The sequence below is a fragment of the Tripterygium wilfordii genome, chromosome 22 (genome assembly GCF_013401445.1).
Source record: "Tripterygium wilfordii isolate XIE 37 chromosome 22, ASM1340144v1, whole genome shotgun sequence".
In the NCBI taxonomy this organism is placed as follows: Eukaryota; Viridiplantae; Streptophyta; class Magnoliopsida; order Celastrales; family Celastraceae; genus Tripterygium; species Tripterygium wilfordii.
The window spans coordinates 1,162,948-1,182,141 of record NC_052253.1 but is presented as its reverse complement, the minus strand read 5'-3'; the positions used below and the strand labels follow the sequence as shown (position 1 = coordinate 1,182,141).

The 19,194-nt window shown below is 37.2% G+C and overlaps 4 protein-coding genes across 8 annotated transcripts; 2 read left to right on the top strand and 2 right to left on the bottom strand.

Moving 5' to 3' along the window:
• The first annotated feature begins 1,881 nt into the window (after window positions 1-1,881).
• Window positions 1,882-4,164, top strand: LOC119991805. Its single transcript, XM_038838280.1, has one exon. It carries the CDS (start codon window positions 2,221-2,223, stop codon window positions 3,928-3,930), a length of 1,710 nt encoding a protein of 569 aa, XP_038694208.1. The 5' UTR covers window positions 1,882-2,220; the 3' UTR covers window positions 3,931-4,164.
• An 814-nt stretch (window positions 4,165-4,978) lies between these two features.
• LOC119992309 (probable E3 ubiquitin-protein ligase XERICO) lies at window positions 4,979-6,535 on the bottom strand. 3 transcript variants are annotated; one of them, XM_038839021.1, is made up of 2 exons: window positions 6,357-6,535; window positions 4,979-5,783 (listed from the first exon to the last, which is right to left on the bottom strand). In XM_038839021.1, exon 2 carries the CDS (start codon window positions 5,725-5,727, stop codon window positions 5,260-5,262), a length of 468 nt encoding a protein of 155 aa, XP_038694949.1. In that variant the 5' UTR covers window positions 5,728-5,783; window positions 6,357-6,535; the 3' UTR covers window positions 4,979-5,259. The 3 variants fall into 3 exon arrangements, with proteins under 3 accessions (XP_038694949.1, XP_038694950.1, XP_038694951.1); XM_038839022.1 differs by lacking the exon at window positions 6,357-6,535 and adding an exon at window positions 5,929-6,209; XM_038839023.1 differs by lacking the exon at window positions 6,357-6,535 and adding an exon at window positions 6,054-6,209.
• A 2,377-nt stretch (window positions 6,536-8,912) lies between these two features.
• On the top strand, window positions 8,913-12,778 carry LOC119991319 (RRP15-like protein). Its single transcript, XM_038837665.1, has 8 exons — window positions 8,913-9,433; window positions 9,541-9,642; window positions 9,734-9,815; window positions 9,911-9,930; window positions 10,027-10,087; window positions 10,885-10,955; window positions 11,599-11,706; window positions 12,509-12,778. Exons 1-8 carry the CDS (start codon window positions 8,999-9,001, stop codon window positions 12,569-12,571), a joined length of 942 nt encoding a protein of 313 aa, XP_038693593.1. The 5' UTR covers window positions 8,913-8,998; the 3' UTR covers window positions 12,572-12,778.
• Window positions 12,779-12,974: 196 nt separating this feature from the next.
• On the bottom strand, window positions 12,975-16,956 carry LOC119991318 (zinc finger protein CONSTANS-LIKE 9-like). 3 transcript variants are annotated; one of them, XM_038837662.1, is made up of 5 exons: window positions 16,802-16,956; window positions 15,303-15,986; window positions 14,438-14,662; window positions 14,000-14,304; window positions 12,975-13,756 (listed from the first exon to the last, which is right to left on the bottom strand). In XM_038837662.1, exons 2-5 carry the CDS (start codon window positions 15,861-15,863, stop codon window positions 13,627-13,629), a joined length of 1,221 nt encoding a protein of 406 aa, XP_038693590.1. In that variant the 5' UTR covers window positions 15,864-15,986; window positions 16,802-16,956; the 3' UTR covers window positions 12,975-13,626. The 3 variants fall into 3 exon arrangements, with proteins under 3 accessions (XP_038693590.1, XP_038693592.1, XP_038693591.1); XM_038837664.1 differs by having other exon boundaries at window positions 15,303-15,979; XM_038837663.1 differs by having other exon boundaries at window positions 15,303-16,000; window positions 16,802-16,955.
• Between the last annotated feature and the right edge of the window lie 2,238 nt (window positions 16,957-19,194).

The window sequence follows — 19,194 nt, the reverse complement described above, 5'->3', positions numbered from 1 at the left end:
CCTCAAACGACATGATCAGCCGCGTAAGCGAGGTGAGTGGTTCCTTCAGCAGTGCTTTTAAGAAGAAATCAAGCATCAGAAAACAGGGAAATGATGCAAGTAAGAAGAAAACAAGCACCAGAAAACATGGAAATGATGATCCAAGTAGTGTGAGTGATGTGAGTGATTCCTTCAGTAGTGCTTTTAAGAAGAAATCAAGCACCAGAAACCATGGAAATGATCCAAGTAGCAGTGCAAGTGATGTGAGTGGTTCCTTCAGCAGTGCTTTTAAGAAGAAATCAAGCATCAGAAAGCATGTGACTTTTGTTGGGATTGATATAAAGCCATCTAAGGTGGAAGAGAAATCCACCCAGAGAGTGAATAATGGTGCTCAGGCTCAAGGCAAGAAGAGGAGACCTAGACATGGTATGATATGCCAGCCAACACTTAACACAATTACTGAGAAGAACAATGAATAAAGAAGCACTCTCCATCTACATTAATGGCAGATTGGCAGCATTGATTTACTAGGCTGGTTTTTTTTTTATTCAATGTAATTTTGCAGCATATTCTTTTTATCCTATAGTTACAAGCAGAGGTTCTCTCTGTTTTTGATTTTCTTCTCTTCTGGTGTGGATGAAGAAATTAATTTGGAGTTAATAAACAAAATCAAATGTAGTTTAAAGAAAGAAAAACTGGATCCACAAATCAAAAATCCAAGAAGAAGAGGCCTCAAGACAAAATAGTCTTCTGTTGTCATTGCAATCGTCGCCATTGCCTCTTTCTTTTGGTAAGCAAGCATCGCCATTGCCTCTAATTCATCTTAATCTAATTTTAACAACAAAAATAGATATTATTAAACAAAAATTTAAAAAAGAAAGAAATATCATGTGTCAACAACACAAATAATTTCAAAAGGTTGGCTATAACTTATCTAGCTATCTGTTGAGATTTAGGACGTAAAAAATTCGTCCGAGATGAAGAGTTCGATTCTATTACTTATTTCCAAGAGACTTGGACCTTGAACCAATGAACCTATCAAACGGGTTTGCACGTGTATATAGTGTGACCCGAGATGAGTTTGTATGGATTGTCCAAAGAGCCGTCTGCCGATTGTTTTCGGTTACTTTAAAAATAAATAAATAATTTCCCTCCCATTCACTGTTAAAGCAGTTAGTAACAGAGTACGCAAAGGTTAAAAAGGTCAAACAGTATTTCATTCGAGGGAGAGAGCTACCAAACCCTCGCGAGAGGGAAGATCGAGAGTGAGAGAGAACGGGACAACAATAACAAGACGATGAAAGCACAGGAACGAGTGTAGCTGCAGACGAAGAAGACATGGAACCACCAAAAGCAGACCCGAATAATGAAACTATCGAGCAAACTAATCAATGGAGATCTGCAGACCCAAATTGAAGCTGTCAGAGATATTCCGAAGGTTGTCAGAAAGTCGTCGGCAAAGACTCGCTCTGAGTTTGCCCGCCGGCATTATTCGGTCCTGTCTCCTGTAAAATAAATTTCCCTACCGTCTATTGGAAGTCTGAATCGAGTTTGTACAGAGACTTCATCAGACCCGTATAAGTTCCTGGGCTGCGCCTACATATTGCTGGGCTGGGCCTGCATCTTCCATGTTTTCTAATTACATATTTGCCACTGTCTGTCGGTGTGTCACGTCACGTGCGTGAGTGTTACTCAGATCTGTCATCTGTGTGTTGGGGCAACAAAGAAGTCAAAGTCAGCCTCTCTAAAACAGAAAAGGGGCCCACAGTATCCAAACACTGCTCATCATCGTCCTCGTCTCTCACGTTAAACGTGGCAACATCACAATGCGCTAGGAGCATTGCGCCTCCTGGTTGACTTTAACATACACGCTTGTAGTTCATTACATCATTACCCCCTCTGCACAAATCAATTACAGAAAATCTTGTGTCTACTATTCTCGGTAGCAAAGAAAGAACCAGTGAGTGGTGGTAGCTTCCTCTCAATGGCTCTGACGAGCTGAGCGTGCTTGAAAGAACTAGGTATCTTTTACTCTTCTCATCTTTATTCCATTTCGATTTCTATTTGTGGTTATGTTCTTCATCTTTCTATAAATTCACTCGTTTACTTTCAAGATCTATAGACCCACTCACACCCTTCTCTTCTCCCGATCTAAAACCCCTAATTTTCCTTCCCCATTTGTAGTTCTCTGCATTTTAGTAGCAGTGTATTTTTTTTTTATAAATCTGTGAGGAAATCGCTATGTGGGGGCAGTCCAGGACCTCGCGAACTGGAAGCTTCGGGCCTGAAAATTTGGGTCAGAACGCTATGGCCCTGATTGGCAATCTCAGTTTCACTTTGTTTGTTTTGCTTGTCCTAATTTTCACCTTTATCGCCGCCACATACGAGCCGGAGGATCCCCTCTTTCACCCATCGACCAAAATGACCACATTCCTCACTTCCACGTCCAATGCCACCTTCAAATCCGATGACACTGTTGTCAAGACGGGAGAGGATTTCATGGCCCCAAATCAGACCGCGTTTAACACTTTCATCAACATCACTGATGTTGTTGAAAACCCAGAGAGTAGTAATCTTGAAACTGCCACACCAAATGAGTGTGCAAACAAGATGGATGACCCAATTGGCTGTAGAGATCCAGAGGTGTTCCATTTGATGATGAGGAAGGCCATAGAAGAGTTTAAGGATATTCACTTTTACCGGTTTGGGAAGCCCAATCGTGGGTCTAGTGATAATACATGTGATATGGCATGGCGATTTAGGCCTAAGGAAGGGAAGGCAGCTGCCTTTTATAAGGACTATAGACGGTTTGTTATATCTAGGTCGGAGAATTGCACCTATAGCGTGGAGAGCATTGGGGAGTACCATTCGGGTGTGAATGCGAGAAAGAGGAAGAAGAAAGAGAAGCCTGGGTTTGAGAAAACTCCTGCTGCCCTGCAGCAACAAGCATCTCAGTTGCCTGTTGTTGGGGAGACTGTGAATGATGCACTTCCTGTGGTTGAATCCGAGAAATCGTTTGGTCATGAGAAGTATTTGATTTATACTGGTGGTGGAGATAGATGTAAGAGCATGAACCATTACTTGTGGAGTTTCTTGTGTGCTCTGGGTGAAGCGCAATATTTGAACCGCACATTGGTTATGGATTTGACTATTTGTTTGTCTTCAATTTACACTTCATCAAGTCAGGATGAGGAAGGGAAGGATTTCAGGTTTTACTTCGATTTTGAGCATTTGAAAGAGACAGCATCAGTGTTGGACCAAGGTCAGTTCTGGTCAGATTGGAGTAAGTGGCAGAAGAAAGATGGATTGAGTCTTCATCTTGTGGAGGATTTCAGGATCACTCCCATGAAGCTTGCTGACGTGAAGGATACTCTGATCATGAGGAAGTTTGGTTCTGTTGAGCCAGATAATTACTGGTATAGAGTGTGTGAAGGGGAAACAGAATCTGTTGTTCAAAGGCCATGGCATCTGATATGGAAATCTAGGCGATTGATGGACATTGTGTCTTCAATTGCTGCAAGGCTGAACTGGGATTATGACTCTGTTCACATTGAGAGGGGGGAAAAGGCAAGAAACAAAGAGCTGTGGCCGAATCTTGATGCTGATACTTCGCCTAATGCACTTCTCTCAACGTTGTCGGAGAAGATAGAAGACGGGAGGAATTTATACATTGCAACAAATGAACCTGATGCATCTTTCTTTGACCCTCTGAAAGACAAGTACTCTACTCATTTTCTCGATGAATACAAAGATCTTTGGGAGGGGGACACAGAGTGGTATTCGGAGACGACTAAGCTTAACAATGGTGTTCCTGTTGAATTTGATGGATACATGAGGGTGTCCGTTGATACAGAAGTATTCCTGCGAGGGAAGAAACAGATCGAGACTTTCAACGATCTTACAAATGATTGCAAAGACGGTATTAACACTTGCAGCACTGCTGCAAGTTAATCCTTGCACACGAGTTTTAGAGTTCTGTTGTTGCTACATTGGTTTTTGTCAATGTCTATTTTTACCTATGTCACCATTCCCCTAGAAATTGTAGCTTTCTGTCACAATTTGTGATTAATTATGTAGTATTATTCAGTTTTGTACTTGAAGAAAGTCTTTAACCACTTGTCATTCAGTTTTGGTATATTTTTTGGGGAATGGAAGGGTTCAGAGCCTAAACAAATTAAGACTTCCTCTGCCTTTGAGCAAGCTACAAGGATTAGGAAACCTCCTTAGCTGAAACCTTAAAAGATCTAAATATAATCAAATAATACAGTGTTTACAATAAAAATCTCTCTGTTGGACAGAAGAAACCTGATAGGGTTCAAAGAAAGTTAACACTTCTAGAGCTCAAGTGTCATGAAACCTACTAGTTACTAGACTAGTAAATTCTTGGCATCAACCCCCTTCTGGCTTTTGTGCAACCACCTTCTTTTGGGGCATTTAGATGAGTCCCTGTCTAGCTAAAAGAGTGTCTTCATTATGGGACACAAATCAGGCAGCCTGTGCTGCCACAACCACATATTCTACAGTGAAGTTAGCTTTGTCTGGAGATATTCACCTTAGTAATAAGGGAGGAGGATTGCAGTAGAAGTCACTGCAGTTTTAATAACAGCCGTCTAGTCTCTTTATCAAATTCAAAAAAATTGTTTGAACCCTACAATAGATTGGACATCTATGATTAGAACTGTAATGACTGATACTGCATGACCTCAACCCACCACAAGGAGTATGACCTCAACCCACCACAAGGAGTCGAGGACCACTCAATATGCTTATTATCTCTATAGACCAATATTACAGTTTGGTCAACTGCTTGATCGGCTTAAGACTGTAAAACCTGAGCAGATGGAAAGGCCAGCCAAATCTCAGCCAGAGACCACTTTTGTTCTCATGAAATAAATTTCAAACCCTACCAAGATGTAATGGCATAAAAATCAAGCTCAAAATATGACAATAAAGCCATGAAATCACATCAAAAAACATGAAAACTTAAAACTCTCTGATGTACCATCAAATGGAAAGATCCTGGTAGCTATATTTTCAGTGTGATTCGCAGTATTCATTTCCAACACATTAACATGGATGTTTATGAACAAAGTCAGATCCAGAAGGATTATATACCTCAAAATATGTACACACAATCTTGATCTATCAGGGGCACCCGTCAATACATCAAGCGTAAACTCGGGCATAAACATACCCCCATAACGGATTCATTCATGTGAACATATGTACACTACATTCTGTACAAGGAGAATTTCATCAGACTCCGAGGTCCTAAACGTTTCACCAAAAGCAAGACGGCTCTAGCTCGGGCATCAAAGGAGTCCTGCACATAGGGCATGTAATGTTGGAGTAATTCAACCACCTCTCCAGACAAACCTTATGAAAGAAATGGCCACACGACAGCCGGTTTATTTCCGATTCCGGATCAAATTGATTCAAGCAAACCGAGCATTCATGTTCAGGCCACCTGCAACTACAAACAGAGTCAAATCGAACTGCTGGGTTCATACTCCGAAACTCCTCAACATAACTATCAGAAGAGGAACTCATACAAAACCCAATTGGTTCTACAAGGCTTGCAGGGTAATCTGATGGAGGAGGTGATTGTGACGATGAGGAGAGACGGATGCCCACAACGTGAAGGATTGATCGGACTATGGCTTTAACTATTGAGATAGACAGTGCAGTGTTTACCAGCAATACACATAGAACTCCTTCAGATGGAGCAGGAAGGCTAGAGAGACCCATTTCTTGATTCAAATTTGTCCAACTAACAATGTAAAGAGAAGCCAAGCAGAGGAATCCTGAAATTCATTACAAGAGAATTAGATCATCACACAGAAGTTGGAAACAAAAATTGTACAATTATCAACCATAAAGAGTAAAGCTGATTAAACTTGACTCTACAAACATGGAGATATTACAACATAATTGATCAATCAAGACAACCTTTTACATGGCAGTAGAAAATATTAAGTTTTTCAAAAGTGTCAACTTTGGGGATCGGCACAAAATCTCCAGAACAAAGCAACAAAACCCTACTGATAGTTGAGCCAAATCAAACAACCCAATACCTAAAAATCCATAATATTCATAAATTTACACTGATGTATGTCAATGCAAGAAAGGAAAAGCATTCAATCAAGATCCAGCCAAATTCAGGCCTTGGTAATGCCCAATTAACTTATATTTCCAACAAAAAATGAAAGAAAACAAGAAGAAGAAATAGAATATACACTAGAAGATAAGATCTAACAGATAAAAAAAGAAGAAGCCGAAGATGAAATTTATAAGAGCACCCAATAAAGAGAGGACCAAATCATAGAAACAGGGAATTTCGTCTGCAACAAAAACAAAGTAGCGTGAGAGATACGTACACGACACAACTTAGCTCTACTTTGCTTTGCTTCCGCTCTCAGGGAGACGGGTCCAACAAGAAAAACATAGGATCGATCAACAGACACAGAAAACCCACATATGTATGATTGTATGAAGCTGTATCCTGTTGTATGATCTTTTGGACTCGATGATGGCCGCTGCTTGGTCTCTGTCGATCTTGTATATATAATAGCTCTGGAACAAAACCCATGGCTCCTTAACCATGATCAGTCTTCTGTGTTTATTGTAGTCTATCAGCTACTAACCATGGTTACTTTATATCATCAATTCTTCCTTTGTCGGTCCTTTTGTTTTTGGCAAAGTCTCTTGTAAGAGAAGTTATTGTAGTTCCTCTATAGTATCATAGATGTTCGATATGTTTATCAGTGTGGAGTTCACACAATTTTTTCCAAATTCGTAAATAAATTGAATGTGATTAAAATTATAATGACTTCTAATGAAGGTATTCGTTTGCTTCTCAACCTTGGAACAAATTATTTCAATCTCTTTTATTTAGCCATACTTTCCCCTTACATCAACGGACCCAAAATTTAATTCTTTACCCTGATCATTTAGGTATGTAGTTTGTAGTGTAGTTGCAAATTGCAACGAGTTAACTAACTCAACCAAATTAAGTTTGAAAAACTAATCAAATTTATAGTATTAAATTTGACCGTCCTAGACCCTAAGATTTTATTTGGGACACAAGATTGGATATGACTAGACAATACTGAATTGAATCGTATTGGAATAAAATGTATTAGATTTGATTATATTTTAACGGATTCAAATTATTTTTCATAGACTATTATTATTGGTACAAGAAAATGCATATTTGGGAAATCAAAGTGGCACAAACGATTACGCTAAACCCCCCAAACAAGGATATTATATTATTCGGTCGTTTGGTTATTTTTTATTTTTGTACTTCAATACTTTATTTATATGCATCATTGTATAAGAGGTGTAAAGTATTTACTTATATATCACTTGATTAGGTTATATAAATCCGTTATAAGATATTAGCTCATTATTCGTGTTTGAGTATCCAACATATATATGGAGTGGTTGTTGTACATACACAAATGTAGAGAGACCAAGCCATCAAAATGAGGTGTTTTTGATAGACTCTTCTTTCTTGACAGTTGTGTGCTCATGAGTCGCAAGAAATCAACGGTTAGGTTAACTAGCAAACAGTACACAGATGAAACCAGGATTTGAGTTTTATAAACTTAAGCTAACTTAGATACTGGATTGGCAATATTGGGATTTTTTTTAGCATATAGAAATGGATGAGTGAAGCTCGAACCGAAGACTTCTATAAATCAGAAATATTGCACACATAAATACAATCTGAGTTATTCGTGATTCACGACAATATTGGGAATTGGGTGCATTTGATTAATGGATATGTATCAATATCATAAATTGTATTGCCTTGATACGACCAACTAGGTAGGGGAGAGGATGTGGACTTCAATTTGTCTCTTATTGCCTGACTAACCTAAAGTAGCCATTAATGGCTAGGAGGTCTAATATTATAAGTTATCTTCTCAAGACCCCAGCACCCAAATTTATCGTGGTCTATGCCAGCCCTTTGTGTTGTTTTCTATCTAGGACCACACTACTTTATTTTTTTTCCAATCTTCTAACGTTAGTCGATTAAATTTCAGCACACCAACAAGAAAATTGACGTACAAGACAACTTGTGTTTAGACCCGCGTCAAAATGTTCAGAAATATTAAAAAATATTACGTGGAATAAAAAAAATCAATTATTTATTTAATAATAGTTTTACGGATCTCATTGTTTTTTTTAATTTCAATTATCTTAAATATTGAGATAGACGCACACAATATCACACGGATTACGTGGGATATGTGAGGTTCACAATTTCACACGGATCATTACCTCGGTTAGTTAAAACAAAGAACACTCGAGTCTTTAACATTTTTCATTTCCTTAAAAATATTAGAGCAAAGGGAGCATTGTTTAATTTTCAAGTCAAATAAAGGAAAAAACAAAGCAAAATAGGCAACATCATCTTTAATAACTCGAAGACTACTTGATCAACTTGATCGTTTTTGAATAATCGTCAAATTTCATGATATTCAAATAAAAAATAAAAAATAAAACTGTCCCACATGGATATGGTGCAGCATAAATTTCACGTGCCGACCCATATGTCGCCGAATACGTGTCCATCTCTAACTGGATGGAACCTTATAAGCACCTGTAGCGGCTGCTCTGGAGTCGTCATCTTCATGGGCTCCAGTTCGGTCCGTCTCCTTTCTCTTTCTGAAAAGGCCATACATTTTGTCTTTTCTTCAACGTGAATTCCGCTTTATATAGATCGACCAGCCCTCGTTTAAATTGGGTCGATTATTGGGCCTCCTCTCTGTTACCTGTTAGGCCCTTACTGGTTATGGGTTTGTACTTGGCCCATCTAGTTTTTTGGGCTCATATTAATTGGATCATGTTATGGGCCTTAGACTGTTAGGCCCCGTTTTGCAGGTCAGATAAGTAAGGCGGATAATGTCATTATGGAGGTTCGAAAAGGGGCGGTGGTGTTGTTAGGGTTTAAGGAGAAGAACCCTATTCAGTTGAGAGCTTCGTGTGTGATTGGTGATCGCAATCAATCATGGCCGAGGAAACTCGGGTGGAAAAGGCGGCGGTGGTCCGTAAGACGAGGAGAGAAAGGGGAATGAAAGGTTTCAAGTCAAATAAGAAGCAAAAACGCGACATGGCTGCCCCACGGCGGAGTTTTAAAGTCGACAAGAGAATGGAGAAGATGTTCAAAAAGCGTGCACGAGATTACAATTCCGATTCGGATGATGATGGTGAGAAGAGGAACCGTTATGGATCTGCGGCCACGGTTGGAGAGAAAAATAATGCAGGAGCTGCTTCTGTAAATGACGATGATAGTGATGTTGATATGGCTAAGGAATTTGAAGGTTCTGGTGATGAAGAAGACGGAGAAATCATGCCTGGAATCATTAAGCTGGCAGAGGGTTGTAGAGCTTTCAAGATGGCTTTCAAGAGTATTTTAAAGAAGAGTGTATCTGATGATTCACTGGTGAGTGAAGCTGGTTATTATTGCTTTTCGTTTGTAGGTTTGTGCTGGATATCATTGCTTTTCGTTTAATTTGAAGTTCTGTGTTGAATATTGAACTGGTTTTGTAGGGACCAGTTTTATCAGCACATAAGAAGCTGGTGGTGGAGAAGCTAGCTCAGGAGGAAGCTGAAAAAAAGGTTAAAGGAGAGGCCAGGAAGCAGAGACAAATGGTATTTTAATGTCATTGTTTTGTTTCATTATGGGGTTTATAATTTGGGAGCAATATGTAAGTAGTTTTGTTTGTGGCCATTGATATAATAGGTAGGAGAGAAGGGGCATGTGAAACCTGCTAATTACTTGGACGCGCACGACAAGTTTCTTATTGGTGTTGCTACTAAAGGAGGTACTGTGTTTTGTTTCCATTGCTGGATTTATATATGTTGCACTGCTTCACATATTGATGCAGTTTGTTTTTGGCGTTTAATGGTGGAGTTTCAGTGGTCAAGTTGTTCAACGCTGTAAGTTTTGTGTTCTTGTCATGGTCATTTCAGCTTTAAGTTTGTGATTAATTTGTTAGAGTTGTTGCTCATGCAAACTTTTACCGCCCTGCATAGGTCAACAAGGCACAAAGTGCGCAAAAGGGATTGGATCCTTCAAGGTCCAAAGATGCCAAAGGTAGACTGATTGATTCTGTTATACTCCGTTCCTCTTTTTTCTTTTTTTTTTTTAATTACTGCTTTTCTTTGCCGAGTTTTCCTTTTGGAGTGCAATTTTCGTTGGTTGAAAGTATGTTTGGGACTGACTATATGATTATTTTAGTTGTATTCCAATCCTTAGTTTGATATGGATAGTGCTTGCACCTTTTGTACAATAGTTTTCTAAGATGTTATTTGTTCAAACTTATTGATCGTCCTGTTTAAAATTGTATTGACACCGATGTCACATCTGTTCTGTTTGATCTTGTCTCCTTGGACATTTAAATGAAAAAAAGAAGAAAAGAAACTAGCCTTTTTTACTTGTAATTTTCTTTATTTTTCAGTTTCTTTGTGTGGCCTTCTCAAAGGTTTATATATACCCGGAATGCAGTGAAATGTCTATTTCACTCTTCACAACCTCCAGAAACTTACGTTATTTTCCCTAGTTTATTCTATGAATCAGCATCCTCAGATTTTTATGAAGAGGGTGAGATTATTTGTGAAATGCTTCATCTTTATTTTTTCAATTTTCTATCATCAGCAACTTTATGTTTTATTACACGTAAATGGGTAGCATCCAAGCATCGCTGTTGACTTGGAAGTATCTTGAGAATTAGTGTGGAGTTTCAATTCTCTTCTAGCTTATGAATAGTGTTGACTCTTTTTGAGAAGAGTCTAAACCCATGCATTTTTGTATCATTTATGGGACGACATTTTTCTTTAACTTTGTTTGCTAACCATTCTCAGCTCTGCTCTGATGTTTTTATACTCTTCCAGTGATAAAGAAGCGAAGGAAGGAAGCCTTCTTCTCGGAGTTGGGCAAGAAATCATTGCCAGTGGGTGCTAAGGTTGGTAATTTCTTTGCCCTATATTCACATTCCTACATTCTGGATGTTGTTTACAGATCCTTCCAGTGTGATGTGGTGGGTGCGATGCCTTGTCTTTCGTAATCTATGATGAAAGATATGTGATAAACTCGCTTCAACCCTAAATTTTGTGTTCCTTATTATGAAATCACGTGCCAAATCAACATCGTCCATAGTTCTTTTGGACTCATTAGGAAAGGGAAGGGAATGACGAAGGAAAGGTTCCCTTTCTGGTTCCCGTAAGGAGGTTTCCCTTTTCGAATTTCTTTTATGTTCAATTGTCAAGAGAGACTGACCTACCTCTTACTCATTAACTACATGGGATATTTTCTTCACATCTTATTGTGTAGTAGTTATGAAGTTGCATCATAAGTGAATTATGTTAGTTTTGTACACTTACTATAGTCATAAACTAAACATAGTTCTTGAGTTGCTTACAGTTCTAGAACTAGAAACCTCTTACCTACAGACTTTTCTTGACAACTAAAGAAAGGTTTAGAGTCATTATCTGATTTCATAATTATTACTATTGGACAGCGTGCTTGAAAATTTTGAGCTTAAAATATGTTTCTGGTTGTTTCTGTAGTTACAAAGTTGAATAACTTGATGACTTTACGTCATGCAGGTTGATACATTTTCAGGCCCAAAAGACAGTGAAGGGCCCTCTTGGGCTCCATTACGTGACAATTACTTGTTAACAAATCCTAAATTGAAGGATTGGGATAAGATGCAGGTGAAGCTTTTTACAATTATGTAATTGTGAGGCATTGTGCTGTTGCCTATTTTATTTAATTAATTAATTCAATATTGATTTGATTGATTGAAGTATTGGTAATTGAAATAACAACTTCACTAATAATCTTTGGATATGAAATGTAATTCATCACATTATGCTATAATCAGTTTTAAGGCTGTCAGTAATATCACTTGATTTAATAATTCAAAATATTCTTATGTCAAATTTTAACGTTGTACAGATGGGAAATGTAATTCATCACATTATGCTATAAAAACAAATTGTCCGTGATTTTCAGCTTTAAATGTTTTTTTTTTTTTAATCTTTCTGCTGTTATTGTTTTCTGGAATGTGAAACCTCTCTAAAACTTCATTGCTATAATGTTATCGTAATTCTTTTTAACTATGCTAGCCTGTTGTTGATCACCAAAAAGTTGCTTTATTGAGAATTGGTGTCAATAAGGCCAGGATTTTATGAACGAGGGTAGCCAGGTGGTATGAAAAGGATGCGAACTCTAAATCTTGGGTTCGGAGTCCTGGTGCAACTTGGATTTTGACTTATAGTGGTGGGTTGCGGGTGGTAGGCATATTCTGAGTTTGAGCATGGATGGGCTCAATGTGGAGACTCCCCATTGCTTTCTTGTTTATAGTGAAAACAGGCTAGGATTTTACACTAGCCCTTTTTTTGTTCCTCTCCCTCACTTGAATGCAGTGGCTTTGCATTATGCACATAAGTTTTGTTTTTCTTGCTTTTTTCATGTTGGATGTCCCAAATAACCTTTCTTTTGCAAAATATGCAGGAGACTAATGAGGCCGATGCTGTTGGAGGCATGTCAGAAGATAGTGGATCGGATGAGGACTGATTGTTAAGTTACGCCGCATCTGTAGGATGCTTTCTTTCTTTGTCTAATTATATAATGTATTCAAGCTAAAAGATATCATGACTGCGACCGCATAGATCCTTTTCAATGCATACAAGAACAATTCATCCCTACTAAATGGTCATCCACCTGTGTCGGCAAGTATTATAAGAAGAACTCGAGAGTTAGCAGCCATTGAAACAGAGATTATATCAGGGTATTATAGTGTTGTAACTTACATGTTGATGATTGAAAGATAAAAGATTGATCATCGTTGGCCGTTGAATGCATTGCTGTGGACATGCACATCTTGACATCTTGATTCTTGAGGCCTCAGGGACATGGGGATAGGATATAAAAGGCGAAGAAAGAAATCGTAACATCACGGCATCACCTATTTTATATCTAGGATACTGCAAATCTGCCATTCTTTAAATGCACACACAACTGCTTTGTGCTATACATGTCAACAAATATTCAAGAAGAAAACTACAACAACTACAAGTAATATATAGATCCTGTGTTATATACAAATGAAGGGGTCTCTCATTTTTTTGGGGCTTAGTGGGGGCAATAAGGGTTAGAATCCTAGACCATGCAGTAACCTGGTTTGGGAATCCATCATGCCATTGCTTTTCCTTCCAATTCGAGCAGAAAGAAATAGATTAATAACTAACATCAAGCATCAACCTGGGAAGATGCACATCAAGCCTTCTCAAAAGCAGTCGAACGAGAATCAGATGAAGCTCCATAGCTTGACGACAAGGGGATCTATCGTGCTCGATGGTATCACAATCCATCAATATTTTTATGTTGAGCTGAGAATCAGATCTCTGCACCTACACTTTATTGGTGAAGCTTCAGAAACCAGCCTTTTTACATTTACCTTTCTCTCCTAATAAAACCGTCGTGCCCTGTGACATTCATGATAGCTCGTCATTGCACAGGGAAATAACGAACCAATTTCAGCCAGTTTTGAGGTTATAATCACCAAATCTTTCCCACTAAACATCAAAATGCTTAGTTGCTTCTCTCAAAAGAATGGTGAAAATTTTCACTCAGTAACTGCTGGTTTGGGTCAATGGGTCATAGTCGTAAGCATCACCAGCTTTAATAAAACGCCCCTTCACACGCTTTCTCACATCAGCCCTCGCTTTCCGGGAGGCATACCTCACTGTTTTCTCAAACCTATCAAGACAAATAGGAGCTCAGTTAAGCACAAATGGATAAGCAACAAGAAACACTAAAAATTGAATAGACATGAGAGGAGAGTGAAAAGGAATCAAACACACAAAGAGTAAGGGCATAGCAAGAAAACATAAAGAGGTAGAGCAACAATAAATTGAACGCTGTCAATTTGAACATAATTCATCATATTAGTCCCACTGCATCATTGACCACTGTATTACCAACAAATTGAGCTATACTTACTTTCGTGCCTTCTTCTTCTCCTTGTAGCGCATTACTGCATTACTACGACTTGCTGATGGGAAGGAACTCTCCCGGCCTGGAGAACACCATGGAGGCTCTCCCATAAGGAGCATTGAAGATGCCCCACAATCTTGATAATCTCCAGCACTATTCTCTCCAGTAAGGCCAGAAAATGAAAGGCTTGTGGGACCTTGCCTTCCTGGCAAACAAAGGATTGGTTCTGTTTTTGAACTCACCATGGAATCAGCGGATGCTGCATTGCTGCATGCTGGATGTATTGCACTGACCACTCCAACAGATGATCCCTGGAGAAGAACACGTAGACCTGACCATAAATAAATTTTGCAAGTACGAATTTTACAAAGTTTAAAGTTAACGAAAAAACAAAATGAGAAATGTCATGTAATAGCAATCCAAGACAAAATGATTTGAAAGAACCTCAGCGGCCACAGCACCCTGACAGTTGGAATCAGCACCAGACATGTCCTTTGCCCCAAATAAGCTATCAATCCCCCCATTCTCAAAGAGCTCTTCCGAGTGATTGAGAGTTACACCAAAAAGTTCTTCATAGTTTTCAATGTTCAAATCCATTTCATCCATATTGAAATCTTCATAAATATCATCTTCACAGAATGCAGGACCTTTAGTTCCAGGACAGTATAACTGCATTTCATAAATGTAAAATTTTTACAATCATCTTTGACAGTAAACATAAGAGGTTTTTATTTCCCCCATTTTTTTTTTCCTTTGGAGTACTTTTACATTTTGCAGACTATTACCATAAATAGCATTCTCCAACAATTTATAGAAGCCCCATTAGGAGTGTAGTATAACAGCTCAGATAGGAGAGAATCGTGGTAACCACTAGACAACTACTATCTTATTCTGCCCTTAGCACTAGTTAATATCAAAACGAGGATCGGAGGAACTATGCATCCTATGTTCTTTTATGCTTTTTTGATCTTCCCCATCGTACCTTTCCTCTTTCTTGTCTTTCAACCACGGGATAAAATTAGAAGAAAAACGACTTCATAGGAACTACATAGGATTAAAAATGAAATTACATAAATGCCATTCTTGGGTTGCAAAAGACGTCATATTGGATAAAACTTATCCCGAGTGACTCTTAAAAGCCTACCAAATGAGAGCTCAATAGACAGGGCCATATTGCCAGAAGACTACAAAGCTATTCGGTTATTAAAGGTGCACTCCATTAAATTCAGATCCTAGAAACCTGAGATTCGCTATCCAAATAGATTTAAATAGGCTTTAGAGACAACATATACTCCAAAATAACATATACCTTGGGCAACAGTGGATTTGTAGATCCAGCTGGTGGGGCACATGGTTTGGAGCTAAGTTGAGGTGTTGAAGAGTTTCCAACCCAAGCACCTGACCTATCAATTTCAGACACATCATTCACCTCAGTACTAGGCATGTTTTGCCTGACTGCATTTTCTGCAGCCCCCAATGTATTTCTTGCACTACTATCGGCAATGCTCATTAAACCCATCTCCTGCTCGCAAGTCGATTCACCAAAAAAAGACCATATTGAAGAAAGTTCTGTGGCAGATGGACAGCCAGAGTAACAATTGATTGCATGTCTCTTATGAGTTGAAGTCGAGGCGGACGAGGCATGACCAATCCAATCACAGTTCTGACACAGAGAGACCCTCTCTTCAGCACATCTAACTACTGCTGGTTGCGAACTGCATCTTTCACATACGAGTGTTCTTGAATGACGCTTAGAAAGAGCATTAGCAGAGTGAACATTACGGTCACATGATAAACACAAGCAAGCAGCATCAGATCGGCAATAGACCATCGACCTTTGATCTCCGCAGAAATCACACATATAACCCATTTTCAGATGAACTTCCCCCCGAAACAAATCCAATATCCTGTAAGTATATCTAACCAACTAGCACCTCAGCAACGGAGAATAGCTTCTTGGACTGGACGAAATTCCACTTAGTATGACTGATACCTTCAAAAATAACGCTACAAAATCAAATCCCTTTCACATCTCAGAAAAATATTTGGCATATCAAAATACAAAAAATATAAATCGATTAATTATTTTTTATACATTTGATAAATGGTATTGCAAAATCTATATACAAGCAATATTCGGATGTGTGCTTCAAATTTTGTAGCTCCAGAACAAAAAAAAGAACAAAGTGCTAAAAGGGTCTTCACACGAGAGACGCACAAGGACGATAATAATTCCATATCAGTTACTCAAGGTGATCTGTGCGTCCAGTCGTCGACAAGCAGTACTACTACATCAACTCAAAAAGTGGCGGATAAAAAAAATTACAGGAAAAAAAAAAGAAGCGAATCTGAGATACTTTCCAAATCTGTAACACCTTTTAGCAGAAGTACGATTTCTATATCAGAATCAACCTCTACCACAGCAACAAAAGGTGAAATAAAAGAAAGATTCAGATGAGAAGATTAACACAGAAATCAAGCTCAAAAACAGTAACAGAACTGAACTACATCAATCTTACAATCACATAAACTACAAAACGAAAAATGCACAACTACAACCAAACACATCACGCAATCAACTTCGTAATCCTCAAATCAAAACAAAAGAAGAGAGGATCCATTTCTCACTAACCAGGTAAAATCAGCAAACAAGTTTTATGAGACAAAATCTAAATCTAAATCAAAAAAAAAATTCAACTATCAAGAACCTTCCCATTAATCTACAAACAAACAAGACCAAACTGCATTAAAAAATTATATTAAAAAATTTACTGAAAAAAGAAAAGAAAAAGAGTGAAGAGGAATCACCGAGATCGGGAAAGAGCTTGAGATAAAACTTTGAAAAGGTAATTATTAGAAGCGAAGGAACCCTAGAAGAGAAGAGGCTTCGAGAATCTCTCTCACACACAGGCTTTGTGTGTGGAAGGAAGAACAGAGAGAGAGATAGACATTGGGTGGGTGGGTTTGTATGTAATAAATAAATATGGAAAATATGGCATCAGCTGATAAAAAGTGCAAATAAAGGGCAAGTCATGTGTGTTTGTGGGGATGTGTGGGCCCCTGTCCCTTTCATTAGCTAAAGGAAAAGTTAGGCCCCGTTCTTTTTCTACTCTCAAAAGCGCTTTCTCTCTCTTATTAATTATAATATCATATTTATTTTTACAATTTTTTAATGTCGCCCAAATTTAAAAAATAAAAATAAAAAAAACAATATGTACTACGACTAGGCTCCATTTGGTACGGTAGAGTTTATCTTTGGAAAAAAATAAAATAGTTTATAACTTATTAAAAAGAAACTAAAATTAAGTTAACTTATAAATTATTAAAAATAAACTGATTTATAAATCATTAGGTATTTGAAGATACTTTTAAATTTGACGGAAATTATAATTGAAAAATATATGAGGAAAAGCTTATGCGCTACAGTGATTTATAGAAATAAGCTAGAAGCTCTGTAGCTCTGTTCGGTAGAGCGGAAAAGTTATTTTCAATACTAACGAAAAAGTTGTGGAAAAAAAAATTGAGTTTAAAGTTGTGTAAAATACTATGAGGTGTTTGGTGAACAAAAAATTGACATTAGCGGAAAAACTGTTAAAGTAAAGTATTTTATAATATTATATTTTATGATTTTTATATTAAAATTTGTTATTAAATTTAATCTAATAATTTTTTATAACAATAATTTCTTTTTGAGAAAAACATCAATAATATTTAAATTATGATTTTTTTTATATCAATATTAATAAATATTTTCATTATTATTCTATTTTATTTTATTTAACTAAATATAAACTATTTCACTTGAAACTCACTTAAAGTATTATAAATATTCATAATAGCCCCACGTGAACACAGCATTTAACGTGGGCCCACTTAAATTTCTTTAAAAAAAATACCCTGCAACTCTCGAAAGAAGCTCTCGTAGGGAGTTTACGGGAGCTTCTTTTTTCTAGCGGATTCGTTAATATTTATATGTTGTTTGGCAGAGCGGATCCGCTCTTCCAATCAAACAGCTAATTTTTAAATGCACGAACTAATCACTAGCGTATTTAGATTTTTTGGTGAAAATTTTAAACACAAATTTGGTGTAGTCAATTATCATCTTCTTTTTTCTTACATTTACTCTTAATAAAACTTTTGACTCGACAGAATTGTAGCATAGCTACCACCCTCTACTTTGTCCCCCTGACGTGTGTAAACGCCACTGGAAAACGAAAAGCGATTTTTTTGAACAAATTCTTTTTGGCAAGGGAACACCAATTTTGCCAAAGACTGGTGGAGAGATCAGGATTATGTTTGACTGAGCGGTTGTGTGGATTTCAACGTTAACAGTTAAATTCTTTAAAAAAAAACTGAGCTTAAAGTTTTGAAATAAACTATGAGGTATTTGGTAGTACTCTTAATTGTGTTAAGCGGTAAGCGATTAAGTTATGTAAAATATATTTGGTTTTTTTTTTTTTAATTTAAATATTTTTAAAAAATAAATTTTATTTATTAAAAATTAAAAATAAGCAATTTATAATTTGATAAATTAAAGTAATTAAGCTTAAGCATAATTTTTATTAAAAAGTTTGTAATATTTATATATGAAAAAATATGTATAATATTAACATATAAAATAATTAAGGTAGAAAATTTTAAATTAAAAATATTAAGGTAAAAAGCATGGGACCCACATTAAAATAGATTTTATTTATTATATTAAAAGACAAAAGACGTGGGTCCCACAAAAAATAGATTTTAAAAAAAGGTTTGGAGCTTTTTGGGATGAGGCCCACACCAAAAAACTACATACGGTTGTTTTGAGACGTTACCGTTCTGTTTTACGAAAAGTAACGCCCCACTTTTTTAGGTGTTTGGTGGGGAGGTTTGGAAAAACAGGCTCGCCCTAGATAACACCCCACCAAACACACCCTATAAAGGCCTGAGAACTTGGAAGGATGCGAATCTAGTAAAATTATAGTAAAAAGAATAAGTAAATTTTTTTAACTGATAATAATATCATATAAATTTATCATATATATGTATATTCAATATAGATATAAACTCAAACACTTATAAGTTTTCCACTTAATAAAATGATAAATTAGGTTAAAATTCAGAATATGTCTCCAAGGATATTGCTCCTGTAAAAATCAAATTGAGAATCTCCTGATGAGTCCAGATGATTTGGTTACGGAAAAATTATAAAACCTGAAAGT

Bases quoted from the DNA above. Each gene is read 5' to 3' on its own strand.
- LOC119992309 (XM_038839021.1), bottom strand. From the start codon at position 5,727: ATGGGTCTCTCTAGCCTTCCTGCTCCATCTGAAGGAGTTCTATGTGTA.
- LOC119991318 (XM_038837662.1), bottom strand. From the start codon at position 15,863: ATGGGTTATATGTGTGATTTCTGCGGAGATCAAAGGTCGATGGTCTAT. The intron at 14,663-15,302 runs GTATATGTTATT...TATGAAATGCAG, and splicing joins CAAATCCACTGTTGCCCAAG to TTATACTGTCCTGGAACTAA. The intron at 14,305-14,437 runs GTTCTTTCAAAT...GTTCTTCTCCAG, and splicing joins AGGGTGCTGTGGCCGCTGAG to GGATCATCTGTTGGAGTGGT.
- LOC119991319 (XM_038837665.1), top strand. From the start codon at position 8,999: ATGGCCGAGGAAACTCGGGTGGAAAAGGCGGCGGTGGTCCGTAAGACG. The intron at 10,956-11,598 runs GTTGGTAATTTC...TACGTCATGCAG, and splicing joins CATTGCCAGTGGGTGCTAAG to GTTGATACATTTTCAGGCCC. The intron at 11,707-12,508 runs GTGAAGCTTTTT...CAAAATATGCAG, and splicing joins AGGATTGGGATAAGATGCAG to GAGACTAATGAGGCCGATGC.
- LOC119991805 (XM_038838280.1), top strand. From the start codon at position 2,221: ATGTGGGGGCAGTCCAGGACCTCGCGAACTGGAAGCTTCGGGCCTGAA.